This window comes from Macrobrachium rosenbergii, chromosome 54 (genome assembly GCF_040412425.1).
Source record: "Macrobrachium rosenbergii isolate ZJJX-2024 chromosome 54, ASM4041242v1, whole genome shotgun sequence".
NCBI classification, from domain to species: domain Eukaryota; kingdom Metazoa; phylum Arthropoda; class Malacostraca; order Decapoda; family Palaemonidae; genus Macrobrachium; species Macrobrachium rosenbergii.
In genome coordinates this window covers 19,445,324-19,461,756 of record NC_089794.1, presented here as the reverse complement: position 1 = coordinate 19,461,756, position 16,433 = coordinate 19,445,324, and the positions used below count along the sequence as shown (strand labels likewise).

Genomic DNA, 16,433 nt, shown 5'->3' with positions numbered 1-16,433 from the left:
AACTGGACGGTATCTAGCGGAGATATTTATTCAAGAAGGTTACAAGCTTTCCAGGGCTAACAGTCCCCATTGTCAAGTATCCCGCCATTCGACAATGAGGACTGTTAGCCCTAGAAAGCTTGTAACCTTCATGAATAAATATCCCCGCTAGATACCATCCAGTGTCAATATATACATAATATGTATATATTTATTTTGCTATTGTTAATTTTCGCTTTTACTGTCATAATTACTGGGTTAAAAACTCAACATGGGAACAAGGATCTAAGCACTGCAAATATCTATCCATAAGTCTGTCGATTTCTTTATACAAGAATTTCATGACAGATTTCGGTGTTTTTTTAACTTTAGTTATTATTATTATTATTATTATTATTATTATTTTTATTATTATTATTATTAAGAATGCATACAGCCAAAGGACCATTAGAATGCAAAAAAAAAAAATTAATACGTAGAATAATCGTAGGTGAATAAATTGAAACAGATAAAGACAATAAGAAATTAAAGAAAAATAAAGATAAATTAACGTATTTATACATATATATATATATGTGTGTACATATATATATACAGTATATATATATGTGTATATATATATATATATATATATATATATATATATATATATATATATATATATATATATATACATACGTGCTTACATACATACCCGAGCATGCACTACAATATAAGTTAGAGAATACTTGAGGCAGAGACGCTTAGTTGTTTATAGTACCGCATCCAATTCAAAGCTTGTCTCGTATTTTTTAAGAAACAACTCGCTGCAGCAGTTAAAGAATCGCTCTCAAAAAATTGAAATTCAAAATACGGACCGGACTTCGGAATCAGCCTGCAATTTTGAAATATGGTTATTTCTTTATGCCATTTCGAATATTGGTTGTTTTAGTTGTGATCGGGAGGAGAGGTAAATCGTTCTCCAAAGAATCTGTGCTAATTGGAAAACAATGCGGAAAGATTTCAGGAATACAATATTTGCGAAAGTAAACTGTACGAAGGTGACATCTCCGATCTTTATTCGTTCCGAGTACTAATAACTTTAGGATTTTCAAAAGATTCAATGCTGGTTGAGAAAAATTGTAGAAGGATGTCTATAAATATATGTCTTTTTTTTAAATTATTCGAAGGCTAAATATCTTCGATCTTTAGTTCGCTTCACGCAATAATAAAATTTAGAATAAAATTCTCAAAAAAGCTTTTTAGTTTTCTGAAAAGAAAACTATTATGTCGGCTTTGTCTGTCCGTCTGCACTTTTTCTGTCCGCCCTCACATCTTAAAAACTACTGAGGCTAGAGGGCTGCAAATTGGTATGTTGATCATCCACCCTCCAATCATCAAACGTACCAAATTACAACCCTCTAACCTCGGTAGATTTTATTTTATTTAAGCTTAATTTTAGCCATACTCGTGCTTGTGGCAACAATATAGGACAGGCCACCACCGGGCCGTAGTTAAAATTTCAAGAGCCGCGGCTCATACAGCATTATACTGAGACCACCGAAAGATAGATCTGTTTTCGGTGGCCTTGATTATGCGATGTACAGAAAACTCGATTGAGCCGGAGCAACTTCGGCCCATTTTTTACTTGTTATGCTGGAGTTTAGACATTAATAAGAGAAATCCAGGTATATTATTTTTGTCTTATCAATATTGTACCAGACTTCTCAGTTCTACAGGCCTATTTTGAAGCTAATTTTCACTCAGTTAAATTGCAGACAACACCCAAAAACATTAAAGTAATTCACACGAAAATGACAATTTCTGATACGTTTTCGAGAGACATGTCTTCTTTTTGAATACTAAGCTGCAAAGATATATGAATCCTTCTTAAAAAAAAAAGTAAAACATGGGCCGAAGTTTCTTCGGCGCAATCGAGTTTTCTGTACAGCCGCTACAGCGTATAATTAAAGCCACCAAAAATAGCTCTATCTTTCGGTGGTCTCGGTATAATGCTGTGTGAGACGCGGCCCATGAAACTTTAACCACAGCCCGTGGTGGCCTGTCCTGTATCGTTGGCAGAAGCACGATTATGGCTAACTTTAACATTAAATAAAATAAAAACTACTGAGGCTAGAGGGCTGCAATTTGATTCGTTTGATGATTGGAGGGTGGATGATCAACATCCCAATTTGCAGCCCTATAGCCTCAGTAGTTTTTAAGATCTGAGGGAGGACAGAAAAAGTGCGAACGGACAGACAAAGCCGGCGCAATAGTTTTCTTTTACAGAAAACTAAAAAAGGAAAAAACTTTCACCTGATGCCCTCTCAAGAAAAGTGTGTTTGTTTTGGATACTAAGCTCGAAAGATATACGAATTCTTCTTGTTCTTAAAAAAAATAAAGAAGAAAAGTTTTCACGTGACGTTCCAAAATAACCTAAAATCCTTTAGATAAGTCGCAGTATGCGAGCTAGTCCAAAGGTCTGTCAGCAATTTTTATCATCACTTTGTTGACACCGGGCCGCAAGAAGAAGAAGAAGAAGAAGAAGAAGAAGAAGAACGCATCACCGAGTGTCCCTCTGCTTCTGGCATTGTGAGAACTAAGGTAAAAACTGCAGTTTTTTATTTCCATTTTCATTCGTGCGATAACGGGCGCGCTTTGGGAACTGATGCTTGAGTGTTGTTTTTTTAACGTCTGATAAAGGCCCTCGACTCTTAATTTTAGTAGCAAGAGAGGGAGCTATTTCGAGTCTCGTGTGTCCGCGGCCATCCTTGATCTCAACAGGTTGTACGCAACGATGCCGATGTTAAAATTATCCCCCCTCTTCACCGTGTGAAGAGGTAAAGTGAGAGGGCATTATTGTGAATGTGTGAAATGGATAAACGATACTCAGTTTCAATGAACTGCTAGAAAGAAGAAGAACAGGTAATTCTCAAGAGAATGCTCAGCTACAAAGAAAAAAGAACAGGTTATTTTTAAGGGACTACTCAGCTTCAAAGAGAAGAGAACAGGTTATTTTCAAGAGACTACTCAGTTTCAAAGTAAGGACAACAGGTCATTTTCAAGAGAATACTCAGTTTCATAGAAAGAAGAACAGGTCATTTGTAAGAGAATACTCACTTTCAGAGAAAGGGCTGGATATTTGCAAGAGAATACTCAGTTTCAAAGAAAGGACAGCAGGTTATTTTCAAGAGAATACTCACCTTCAGAGAAAGAAGACCAGGTTATTTTCAAGAGAATACTCAGTTTCAAAGAAAGAACAGGTTATTTTCAAGAGAATACTCAGTTTCAGAGAAAAAAGACCAGGTTATTTTCAAGAGAATACTCAGCTTCAGAGAAAGAAGGCCAGGTTATTTTCAAGCAAAATACTCAGTTTCAAAGACAGAATAACAGGTCATTTTTAAGGGAACAGGTTATTTTCAAAAGAATACTCAGCTTCAAAGAAAGAAGACCAGATTATTCTCGAGAGAATACTCAGTTTCAAAGAAAGAACACGTTATTTTCAAGAGAATACTCAGTTTCAGAGAAAAAAGACCAGGTTATTTTCAAGAGAATACTCACCTTCAGAGAAAGAAGACCTGGTTATTTTCAAGAGAATACTCAGTTTCAAAGAAAGAACAGGTTATTTTCAAGAGAATACTCAGTTTCAGAGAAAGAAGACCAGGTTATTTTCAAGAGAATACTCAGTTTCAAAGAAAGAACAGGTTATTTTCAAGAGAATACTCAGTTTCAGAGAAAAAAGACCAGGTTATTTTCAAGAGAATACTCAGCTTCAGAGAAAGAAGGCCAGGTTATTTTCAAGCAAAATACTCAGTTTCAAAGACAGAATAACAGGTCATTTTTAAGGGAACAGGTTATTTTCAAAAGAATACTCAGCTTCAAAGAAAGAAGACCAGATTATTCTCGAGAGAATACTCAGTTTCAAAGAAAGAACACGTTATTTTCAAGATAATTCTCAGTTTCAGTGAACTGCTAGAAAGAATAAAACAGGTTATTATTGTTAAGAGTTCCAGTGAAAATTTTAGAATTGGATATTGGCGCATAAGGTAAAACAGCCTTTAGTTATGCCCGGTAAGACTTATTTGACTTGTGAAAGTCAACTAATCGGAGAGTAATAATAATTATTATTTATTATCACTTATCGTTTCTGATGCTGCTATAATTATCTTTAGAATTATATTATTATGAGAAGCACACAACCATAAACAGCAAACCTCAAAGGAAATTCACTTTCGAACGCCAAGTGTGGCGTGAAATCAAACACAAATAAATACAAATGAAATAATTGGTGACCCGCTCAGTATGACGAGGGACAATTCACCATGAATTTGCATGCATAATGCACGCACGAAGAGAAAGGGACAGTCACTTCATAATTACCATAATCTCTTCCCAAGGGCTTTGAAGGGAGACAGAGTCTTATTTCCCACAGAAAACCATTCACTGTTCCAACCACATCTACCAGAAGGTTTTGTGATGTTCAAATAATCATGTCTGCCATTGAGCTTCGAAGGGTGTTTTCAGTTCTTAGGTTCTGATAATATTCACTGTTAATTCTTCAGCGTTTCAGTAAATAAGGGGGGAAACAGTAATGACGTCATAGAGCTTTGAAGGATGTTTCATAGTTTATATTTCCCATTAACTTTAATTCTTAACTGCTCGGTGAGACAAAAATCCGTCATTGCTCTAACAGGGTAGATCATGGAACTTTTGGACGTCGCAACATTTTCTCAAGAGCATTGTAGAGGCAGAGACCACTATCTTTGGCTCTAGAAGTACTTTATCAGAGAGGGAGAGAGAGAGAGAGAGAGAGAGAGAGAGAGAGAGAGAGAGAGAGAGAGAGAGAGAGAGAGAGGGAGAGAGAGCAAAGTCATGTCCCTCATTATCGTAAGTGGCACATTTTCTCCCGAGATCTCATTGTTGTTTTTTATCAAAGGAAAGAAGTGGCCCTATTCAACAGGTGCATGCGAACGGTGCTTCCCTCACGCACTCGCTCCGTTGACTTTCGGGTGTCCTTGCGACCCATTGCCTTCAAATTTAAAAATAACTTGGACACGTTGAGGGGTTACCACCAGCCAAACCACATCTTCCAACATTTACGAGTGGAAACCAGCAATCCTCTGATTAACCAAACAAAAACTTCTTTCAGTTTTCTTCTGAAGATGGAAAGAGAAACCCACAAGATTCCTGTGCATAACTTGTTCACTTGTAAATATGTAATATGTAAATATTTACAAGTGAACAAGTTATACACAGGAATCTTGTGGGGTTTCTCTTTTCAATCCTCTGAGTGCCAGGTTCAGTGACTATTTCCAACTAGATGCCAGGCTTTGGAAATCTGCTTCCGTGTTCCCTGACTCTTGTTACCTCCTCTCCTTCAAAAGGTGGGAACCTTGGCTCTGAGGCTAAGCCCCTGGACTATAAAGGGAACAAGGGGACCCACAGTCCTCAGTATAAACAAAATTCCTGGGTCAAAATTCCCACAGTCTCAGAAGGCCTGTTCAAAGGACTTTCTTTGAATAAAACTGGAATGAACTGATTCGAGAAGCTGAACAGCCAAGTGAGAAGAGATTATTAAGGCACTAAGTGTTTACAGGATGTAGTTCCGCGTTCGAAATAGTAATGGTGGACGACCATTGAAAGGATGAATTTTCTGTGTGCATACTGCTCTTAGTGTGTATGCATACACACACATATACACTTACAGATACACACACATACATATAGAAATATATATATATATATATATATATATATATATATATATTATATATATATATATATATATATATATATATATATATATATATATATATATATATATATATATATATAATAAAATTCTCGTAAGAAGGTAAGTGAAGACCAGGACTTTGAACAAGTACTTTCGTAGTTTATTCTACATTTTCAAGTTCACACTGAATACAAAGGAAGTTGACAGAGGTCTATATACAAAAACAGAAGGGGGGGCGGGGGTCACAGTTTGTTAATCTGGGCAGCATGTTCTTTAAACAAAAAAGACAGGGAGAAAGGATCAAGGGATAATCCAGGGTGGAGATTAAGACTCCTGGTGAAAGTAGCTTCGGTGAACACTGCCTCTACAGTCTGTTGACGTTTCTAAGGTCGCTAGGGTGGGGCGAATAAGGAATTCCTGCGGTGTCAAACGTCTCAAACAAACGGAAAAATATGATTCATTTAAAGGCAACAACGAAAACATCTGACTTCGCATATTTTCCACACAAACCTCCATCATATTTTCACGAAAACATATAGGTAGGGCATAATTTTTGGCCGCCGCTGCTGACACGTGGTCAGCGATAGCATCTTAAAAGGCCAGCTCGATCAAAAACAAGAACGGTGGTCGCCTCAAGCAGCCGGCGTCAGTGGACAGTACGGATGGCCCGAGGGACAGCCAAAGCGGATCAGATCTCTCCACCGCCCTTGGAGCGTCTTCACTCTCAGAAACAACCTGAAGGGGGATGTGTAATTAATGGTAAATTATTTTTCTCTCCTAAATAATGAAAATAGTTTATTTAATCTGCAGAGGCACTGAAAAAATCTAATCACGTAACCAATAACTAATGCTGAAATAGAATACGGATAATAATCAATTGGCCTGAAAGGTTTTTCCAGCCGAATTCCCCCCCACCCCCACTCCCCAACGAATTTTAAGTGTGAATGCAATAAACACATTATGATATTATTATAAGAACGATGATCACTGTTTCATTAAGCACACAAAGAAAGAAAATTCTTTACGAACAACCAAAATTTACTCAACGCTTCAAAAAGAAGGCACCGTGCTTACCCCATATGAAAAATGGGAAATAGCACGTTAAACGAAGAAGAAGAAGAAGAAGAAGAAGAAGAAGAAGCTGTTTCTTTAGAAAGCGAAGGACGGTAAATGACAGATGTCAGGCGAAGCCATACACAAGGCACTGACCTCGAGGGTCAGATTGAAAGGGAGAAATAGATATGGCAGCGTTGTAGTCTTTTCCTGGCCTCACCCTTAGAAAAGTAAACGAACTATAGCAGATTTCTTTTCCGGTGGTCGTTGATCTTGCAGATGACCGTTGGCTTATCCCAGTTCGTCGTATGGCCTGTCTTAAGCCAGTGATCCACAGTGCCATTATTTGATAAGCCTCTCGAAATCGCATATTTGTGTTTGGAGCGTCTTACTTTTTGGTCCTATCGATGTTTGACCAATATAATCTTATTACATTCTCTGCAAGGAATACTGTGTACAATATTGTTTGAATTGGGTGGGCTATTCTTCATTAGTTTATTTCTCAAGATATTATTATATTTAAATACTAAGTTAATATCAATAGTTTTTACAAAGGGTGTCAGCATTTTCCAGTATGTATCTTAGAGCTCTTAGAATCTGTAGTCCTGAATTTTTGGAAAAGGAGTTTAAAATTATTGATAAAATAGGAAATTCATTATGTTACCCTCCATAGTTTTTAGAACTTTGTAAAAATAAAGCAAAAAAAAAAAGACATATTACAATCCAACACGTTGTTAATAAAGAACTTAAGAATATTCTCTGTTTACCATTTCATCCTAATTTCATTCCTGCAGTGCCCATTTCAAAAACTATTTATATTATGGATATTTCGACAACTCATCAACAACTAAATCTTTTTGCTTCTTTCATACACAAGAAAAAGTGCTTTGAACATTGATGCCCATATCTATTTTTGAAAAGATTTTCTGAGATTATTTCTTCAGTATTTTTTCGCATAAATTTTTTTTTTCAAAATTAACTGTGCATATTTCCCAATTTACAAAATTTTTTTTTTTTTTTTTTTTTTTGTAAAATACTTTCTTCCAAAGTGTTTGTTACATAATACCTCCAAATGGAATTTTATTTTTCCGCACTGTCTCTTCATAATGTGCTATTGCGCAGTTTATGATATTTCATAAAGCACTTTCCCCCAACATGATTTCACCACAAAGTACTATATATGCCTCCGATAAGCAGTATTTTCCAGAACTGTCTTTTCGGACCAATTTTTCCTACGCCACTCGTACGATGACTTTCACGTTCAAAAGCTCAGAACAATGGGAGTGCGTTTGGTTCACCTCTTCAAGAGGTCGCCTTAAAAACAGAATCAACAACGGCTTTTAAGGAGATAAGATTATGAGAGGTTTTCGTGGGGTATATGGCAAGGAACCGTGTGGGCAGGGCATGGGGAATGGGGCACCGACGTTGCCAAACCGAGCAGCCACTCTTGGAAACAATGTAGGTTGTCAGCAGCCCTATAAAAGGGACCAGATCCCTCAGAGAGAGTCATTCTGCTGAAGACTTCTCTGAAGGTAAGTCTTCAGGAAGACCTCTTTCAGAAGTCTTAGAATCAGGTTCTCAAAGGCCTGTGAAAGACTTCTGATTCTGGTCTGCCTGAACTCTTGTGAAGTACCCAGAAAACTTTGCCAATTTGGTCTTACTAGACTCTTGTAATGTCTTCAGAAGACTTTGACATTGGTGTTACTAGACTCTTCTGAAGTCTGTAATAGACTTTTGAAATTGGTGGCTCTCTTGTGGAGTCTGTAGAGGACTTTTGACTTTGAAAACGACCGCAATGGTTTTATATTTCTAGCTACGGTATGTAAGTTTATTTCTGAGAAAAAATTCTGTTGTGACCCTTGATCGACAAAATTTGTGCGATACTGTGCTTTTCGAAGAAAAGACTGTTTGATGTTGTGTTTGCTTGAACTTTGTAGTTCAAGAGCCAGTTTTTAAAAATAACCCGTGAAAATCAACAAACTGAGATTGAAAGAGAAACAAATCCCATAACTCAGAGAGTGAAGTTAGTTTGGAGCTACTTAAGTGCTTGCATGGTAAATAAGGTACAACCAAACTTGATCAAACGGAAAGAAAGTACAATAATCATTTCGGTTCCCTCGTAGTTCATTGGTGCTGAAAGTGCAAACAAACAGATGACTGTCTCATTACGTCACGCAGGAACATCCTGAAAAGGACACAGAACTGCCGAATAGACCATGACTGGCAGATGAATAGAAGTGGCAGGGACTTTGAGCTGATTTAGCCATAAGATTTTTCTAGAAGACACTTTTCGAACATTTTTTTTTTTGAGTTCTTAAAAAACATAATCACGCAAGGAACAAAAAAAAAAAAGAGTAAAATTAGATTTTTGTGACGAAGGATGAAATTTTCAGACGTTCATCAAACCAGGTGGTTGAAGTTACTGACGTCATACAGTCAATTAATGATTCTTGCCCATTGGTTGAGGTAAGGTCTCTTTGGCACTTACGGTATACTCTCCCATAACATGACCTTCAACCGGGTGGGGATTCGAAAACGAGACTTTTTCTTTTTCTTCAAAAAAATAACAGAATTAGAATATCCTTGATATTGCAATCATTTCTGAAACTATCTTAGATACAAAACCCTCTTCACTGAGATACGGAACAGTATTCTATAAAATAAGACAGTTTTATACATATATATATACATACTGTATATAAAACTGTATATAAATCTGTATATACATACACACACACACACACACACATATATATATATATATATATATATATATATATATATATATATATATATATATATATATATATATATTAGTTCAAACTAGGTGACCATAATCAACAGTACAGCATTCCTACAATCTAGAGAAAAGGGGTCACAGATAGATCTATAGAAAGAGACAGAGACAGAGAGAGAGAGAGAGAGAGAGAGAGAGAGAGAGAGAGAGGACGAGTGACGTCAATCATCCAGGAAGCCCACATGACGCAAAACCCCAAAAAGCCGGAACCGATTCAGGAAGTTTGGGGGCCACATGTGTGCGTGTGCGTGGATCCAGGTGTGTCGGTGCACTTGCGACTAATTACGAGATTCGGTATAAAATGCCCCTGAGTACCCCACCTGAGAGCCAGTTAGCGAGAAGATACCCCAGAGTTTACTCACTCACTCACTCACTCACCCGGGGTCTTCTCGTTTTTTTAAATTAAGACTTTGGCCAATCGAATGTGTAAGACTTTCTTGGCTTTAGAGCAAAATCCAAGCTTTGTTTTTTCGGTTTTGTAAAAATGGCATTCCAGTGCTTTGAAAATTTTCTTGAAATTATACATCAATTTCCGAAGAGTTTTTTTTTTTGTGACGTGTGTTTGGAGTGATTACCTCATTTTGAAATGGACGGTGAAGTCGATACTGACCTATTTTGTTCAGTGATATTTCACAAACACTAGCTTTATGCTTCTCATAACATTAATCAGTTCAATCTCTTCTTTGCAGGTCACTAACAAAGGAAAAAAAGTGCAAAACTCTAGTGGAGTTGTGAAGAAAGTGAAAGACAGTTTTTCTTAACAACATACAGACAGAGATTTCGATAAAACCCGTATCGTCATAAACCAAATTTCGAAACACTGATAACTGGATTGTGGCTTGCAAACGGCCAAGTTTATTGGCACTGTTTAAGTAAAGAAGACCAACTAGGATACAGCAAGGATGATGCTGCGGCTCTTGGGATCTGTGTTCCTGATAATCCTCTTGGGCGAGCACGAAGCGTCGGCAGTAATACCCGGGCATCGCGAGGATGTGATAAATACCCTTAGGTAAGCGAGAGGCAACTAGGAGAAACAAGTTTCTGGTTCAGTAACTTGAAATTGAGATTTATGTTTTGGTCATGGGGTGTTGATATATAGTTGAAGGAACTTGCGTGCCACTTGTCACTCAACACCCTGTGTAGGTCTCTGAACTACATAAAATGATAGCCTTCCTCTCTCTCTCTCTGTCCCTGCAGATGGCTCATGGGAAAGCACTACTATCCTACCACAGCCTCGAGGCTCAGCGACGACTTGTCTGCCAGTGTTTGCGTCTCTCATTCAGCTCTGACTTTGGCGTCAACACAGCAGTGGAGTTATGACAGTGAGTACAGAATCAAACGTGTTTCATGACATGACAAGACAGTCAAGTTGGAATACCTGATTGTAGTGGGTTCGTCGCTTGTTTCGGTAATTAAAAACGGTTTTTTTTTTTTTTTTTTTTGTCAATTCTAGTGTGGGATGCCAGTGGGAAAATTCCTGACGGTGCTGCTGCCGGGGCCACAGAAGCCAGGGGACACCCTGAGACTTGCGAGGGTGTTGGCGCAAACTTCCCAGGTACTCTGGAGTCACACCTCTTTCCCCATCGCCACTTCCTGTCTGCTCGCAACATCTCTCTTCAAGATCTCCATCCGGGCGCACTCCAAAAACGAGACACCTCCATGAAGGGAAAATACTGCCTTGTCTCCGTCAGGTGAGGGAGAGAGAAAGAATTTTCGTCATTTGTAATAACTTTGCACCTGATATAAGTCTTCTGTTCATAAAGGGGAATGTGTGTAGCTTCCTGAAACTTGAAATCCTAATAATTTCTTGTATTGTAACAGAGGTGGAAATGCCAAAGGACTCGGAGCTGGTGGGTCATCTCAGCTTCTAGCTTCCCTCGCAGGAAAATATGCCAATACGTATGCTACCTGCATCCCGAGCACCTGCACTTCCAAAATTTTACAGGTAAGAAGTCCACCCAATTTTCATTTTCCTATTTTCATCCTCTTATAACTAAATGACTTAAAATACACTTGTATCATACAGGTCTCCAGTATATTCAGTTTCAGAAAGAAAAAGTGATTTTCTTAACACTATGCTTGCTTCAGTAATGATTAGATATTCTGACCATCTCTGCTAAACCCAATTCTCTTCTTTTTTCTCAGGAATCACTACAGACAGTGCAGGAAGATGGATCATGGATCAGTGTAATCTGTGATGGTGAAGTAAAAGAGGATGAAGTCACAACTTCCGAGTGGAGTTTCTTGTAAGTACTGAATGGCAGAACCTGGACTGTTTTGTTGTTATATCTTCCTGTATAAGTTAATCCAGCATAGATTCATATGTTGTTAGCATTACCAAACTCAGGGACCAAGCTTACGATTACTACTTTCTCCTACAGGACAGTGACTGTTGTTCTGTTAGGCCTGGCCGTGGCTGCTGGCGTTATAGAAACCCAGTATCCATGCACAAGAACCCAAAACGGGTGTGACTGCTCTGCTGGTCGCAAACTTCTCCATTGCTTTTCCTTCAGTCAAAACAGCCAGAAGCTCTTCTCCTTCAGCACGACACCAGCAAGTTTCCAAACGCTTGATGGACTCAGGTAATTTATCGTTACAAAAAATTATTCAGTGATTCCAAAAATTAACATAAAAAATGCAGTAAGTGTGAATTGTGTCTTTATTTAAATAAACCCTTGCCTTTTAAGAATCCAAGTTGATAATGAATATTTCATTACAGGGTTGTGTGCATGATATGGGTCATAGCTACTCACCGATATATGTTCTTCCTCATTTCCTCTGCTAACCCAAACGACATCCTCAAGGTAAGTTTACCAACTGAGTTGAAAAAGAAATATATGTATCTTGTCACGTAAAATCCTGAAAAACTTGCCAGTAAAATTTATAGAACAAGCATGAAGACTATACTGCCTTAAAAAAATGTATTTTTAGCTAACTTATGTTCTTCTTTATTGGCAGCACATGACCAACTGGCGGTATTCGTGGGTCTTCAACGCCTACCCTTCTGTGGATACTTTCTTGTTCGTCTCTGCTTTCTTGGTTTCCGTCATCCTCAAGCAGCGTCTGAAACAATTCACATTCGCTGGGTTTTACTTGCAGAGATACCTCAGGTAAGTTAACTTGTCTGAATCATTCGCAGTCCTGATGAATTTACAACCGAAATAGCAGAAGAAATGAATGAAGTTACCAAAATGCTATCGGTATTTTGCTTAGCACAAGTATCTTTCTTTTTTTCAACAGATTGATCCCTGCCATGGTCTACATGATCTGGGGATGTTCAACAGTACTCCGCTACCTTGGCTCAGGCGTTGTTTGGTCTAGAACTCACTACGACATGTTCAGCCGACCCTGCACTCAGACAGCTCATCACAACATCCTGTTTGTGAACAACCTTAACGACTCTAATGATATGGTGAGAGAACACCCCTAATTTCTTTGGTTGTCTGCTCCATAAGCCCCTCGTCCCGTAACATTCTTTGTAGATTCTATTTTTTTTTTTTTAGAGAAATCGTGACTGCCTTCATTCTTTAAGATTTAAAAAACGACTTTACTGAGACTCCCATTTTCTTTTTACAGTGCATGGGACACCTCTGGTCGCTGGCAGTGGAATGGCAGCTGTACCTCGTAACTCCACTGATTTTGCTGCCTTTGTACTGGTATCCCACTCATCGTTTCCGCTGGGCTCCCCTTCTCGCCTTCTTTGCCATCTCGGTCCTCACTCCCGCTGCTGTAACGGTCATCGGAGACCTTCCTCCCACAGCTTCGTTCTGGGACTATGAAGCCTCACAGTAAGTTTGAAAAAATCTGTTAGGTTTTCAACATTTAACTGAAATGTAAACATCTGTTCAAATTGTACTTCATGCAGCTTTGTACATTGTCTTAGCCTGTACGTTATATTACTAAGCTTACAGAATCCCGTCCTGTACTGTAAGTGACCTAAAATTTGTGGTTTCTTTTTCCTCACAGGCGTTACTACAACACAAACTACATTACCTCCTGGTGTCGCGCAGCCCCCTACTGCATTGGCTTGGCTGCTGGCTACCTCTATCACTGGATGGATGAAAACCACATTACCCTCAGCACGGTAAGATTCACTCTCAACTTCATGGTGTTACTAAGGAAATACTTCAAGCACAGTTATGAAGCTATTGTCATGAATTCTGTTCACAATTAATGCAATAGCCCTTATTCAGAGAGAACTGAACCTATAATATTGTACTCTTCATATAGGTGTAGATAGAAAATGTAACGTTTCATTTGGATCCTTCCACAGATGTCTGTTCGCGTTGGCAAAGTTTTGTCGACCCTTATTGGTGTTGCAGTCATGGTCGGCCCAAGCTTCCTGATGGGGCATGGCAAATACTGGGCAGCACTGTATTCCTCACTGTCAAGACCTGCTTGGGGGCTTATGATGTCCTTCATAGTTATTAATGCCTGCAAGGGCAAGCCAGGTAAGACTTGTGTACCTGTCTGAGCGTTCGGTTATAGTGCTATATATCCTGAAATGAATACTATCACCAGTGCAAGATACGTTAACATATTTGGGCCACACCTACTCAACAACAATCTCAAGGGGATGAATTATTTTATAATCTGATTTTTTTCCCCCTTCAGGCTTCTGGGTATGGCTGTCTTCAAGGAGCTGGGTGACACCTTTATGCCGAGTATCATACTGCATGTTCCTGGTATCGCTTCCTCTTCAGACTATGGCAGCTGCACGAACACAGAAACAGCACTACGACCATTTGTCAGGGGTAAGTATCTTGTCCCCGGTGACAAAATTACATTTCACTGAAGATCATTTTCGTATAATTAAATATTTTAAGAGGCAGAATGGATTAACTTGGTTACTGAGAATTGTAGCATGGGTGCTAAGTGTCACTTTGAAAAAGTTATTGTCGTTTGAAGGTAGAGTCAAAACCATTTTCCTGCATCAAGCCCTTGCTTCGACAGAAAGATTAATCGTTTTTCTTCTTCTTTCCAGTTGTATTTGGTCATCGGAGACCTTGTGCTCAGTTATTTCGCAGCTGTTGCTCTTCATCTCCTGGTGGAGTCTCCTCTCTCAAGAGCCGTTGGCCTAATGCTATCAGGTTGGTGTCAAATTTTATGTAGTTGACAATGAATGAAAATCAGTGTCTAGGAAGCAATGTTTTTAAGTTTACAGCCTTTCGAGATTGCTTTTAATGCGAATTTGGAACGGGAACTCTTGACATGATGAAATTGTTAGGAAGGACAAAGGTGGCAGACTCTCTCTAACCTCTTTTCTTTCTTTTTCTTTCCAGGCAAACTCTCTCGCAAGTCGAAGACACCATCAGACCCTACGAGGAAGAACGCCACACTGGCAGAACAGAGGGCACCACTTGCCTCAAGGCAACAGCTCGTGCTAGAAGCCCTGTCAGCAGAGTCGGGCTGTACTATGCGGAACAGAAACATCTGAAGAGGCAGAGGAAGTTTCGTTGCTGCTGTTCTTCTTCTTCTTCTTCTTCTTCCGCTGTCAACCAGAACTCCTGTATATACAGCCTTCTAATTTATTTGTCTTGTAACACATCTTGGCTCTCGCTCACTGAGTCAGCTGCTGCCTCTCACAAGACAAGGCAACAGTTATTTATGTGTTTATTTATTCTGTGTTATTATTTATTATATGTATTAGTAGGATGGATCGTTCATTCTCAGCTAAAGTTTCGCCTACAGGATCAAGTTAAATCCCTGAATGAGTTGAGGATTAACACAGAAATAGCTGTATAATTAGGTGCCTCGCTAAGACTTGCCTGTATGAAGGAATCATTTGTTTTCAAAGATGATAGATAACTTACAAAGGAGCCAAATGTCCCAAGGAAGAAAGTAACTTAGGTAATGTTTATTTATGCTCTTATTTAAATCTAATTTGCATATTAACATTGGTGTCTATGATCAACTTCCTCTACTTAATGAGACTAGATTTTTGTTTGATAATACATTAATTTAGATATGTGACACTGGTATTTCATTATAGAGTTAAACTGTATTAACTGTTTTGAGAACATATATCTGGGTGTCATTAAGAGTCCTCCATAGAGTAATTTATCTTAATTGTTATTTATTGAAATTCATTTGTTAGAATGAATCACATGTGTTTCTCTGCGATATTTATTTCATATTTCATAATTAGAATTATTGTTCGCCTGTTGATCAGGCTTCTGTGATAATACTTAATATATTTTTACCTTCGTTTTTGTATGACGTAAAGTTATTTAATAAAATGATATTCTTTCAACATGTATCATTGAAACATCTTGCTTTACGGAAGGGCATGAATGTCTATAATGACAAAAATGGTAAAGATATCTTTACCCAGAATTTTTATACATGGATGGTCTTTCCCCTCCTCTCTCTCTCTCTCTCTCTCTCTCTCTCTCTCTCTCTCTCTCTCTCTCTCTCTCTCTCTCTCTAAGTCTCGTATCTAAATGCCAAAGGAAATGGTAAAGGGATTGTCAAATATTTTGCTCCATAAAAAATTGATGAAACTATCAAAACTGTTACTCACAGAGAAAAGGGTATAGCTCGAAAAACAGAGAGAGAGAGAGAGAGAGAGAGAGAGAGAGAGAGAGCTGAAACAGCCAGGATTAACATTGTCGCTTCACAGATTAAATATTCACGGCATTGCTTCGTCATTTTGACAAGGCGTTTGTTTACAGTGTCGTACTGTAAGCCCTGCGCTGGAAGACATCTTTAACTTCGGTTTGCTAATTCACTGTTCTCAATAATCCTCCTAAGGTTACCTGTTGTTAGATTTTCCTCTGCGTCTGTCATTCATTCTTTGAAAAGGGGTAAATAAGAACACAATTGATTAAAGCTTTTGTTAAGGCCTGTCAGTAAAGATAAATAGAAGAAGAAGAAGAAGAAGAAGATGAG

At 38.3% G+C, this 16,433-nt stretch overlaps 1 protein-coding gene across 3 annotated transcripts in view; it reads left to right on the top strand.

The window, feature by feature from the left end:
* LOC136834825 (nose resistant to fluoxetine protein 6-like) overlaps positions 1–15,792 on the top strand; it is a 32,773-nt gene extending 16,981 nt beyond the window's left edge. For 2 of the 3 annotated variants that reach the window (XM_067097586.1, XM_067097584.1), the window contains exons 2-16: positions 10,232–10,551; positions 10,740–10,864; positions 10,996–11,233; positions 11,364–11,487; positions 11,688–11,788; positions 11,924–12,124; positions 12,262–12,346; positions 12,501–12,652; positions 12,783–12,954; positions 13,119–13,330; positions 13,509–13,626; positions 13,816–13,993; positions 14,157–14,296; positions 14,527–14,632; positions 14,825–15,792. In XM_067097586.1, coding sequence (XP_066953687.1) covers positions 10,445–10,551; positions 10,740–10,864; positions 10,996–11,233; positions 11,364–11,487; positions 11,688–11,788; positions 11,924–12,124; positions 12,262–12,346; positions 12,501–12,652; positions 12,783–12,954; positions 13,119–13,330; positions 13,509–13,626; positions 13,816–13,993; positions 14,157–14,296; positions 14,527–14,632; positions 14,825–14,979 — 2,214 coding nt within the window. In that variant the 5' untranslated portion in view covers positions 10,232–10,444 and the 3' untranslated portion in view covers positions 14,980–15,792. Of the gene's footprint in view, positions 1–8,233; positions 8,278–10,231; positions 10,552–10,739; positions 10,865–10,995; positions 11,234–11,363; positions 11,488–11,687; positions 11,789–11,923; positions 12,125–12,261; positions 12,347–12,500; positions 12,653–12,782; positions 12,955–13,118; positions 13,331–13,508; positions 13,627–13,815; positions 13,994–14,156; positions 14,297–14,526; positions 14,633–14,824 lie in introns of those variants that run through there. The other variant, XM_067097585.1, reaches the window with a different exon arrangement.
* Positions 15,793–16,433: the final 641 nt, after the last annotated feature.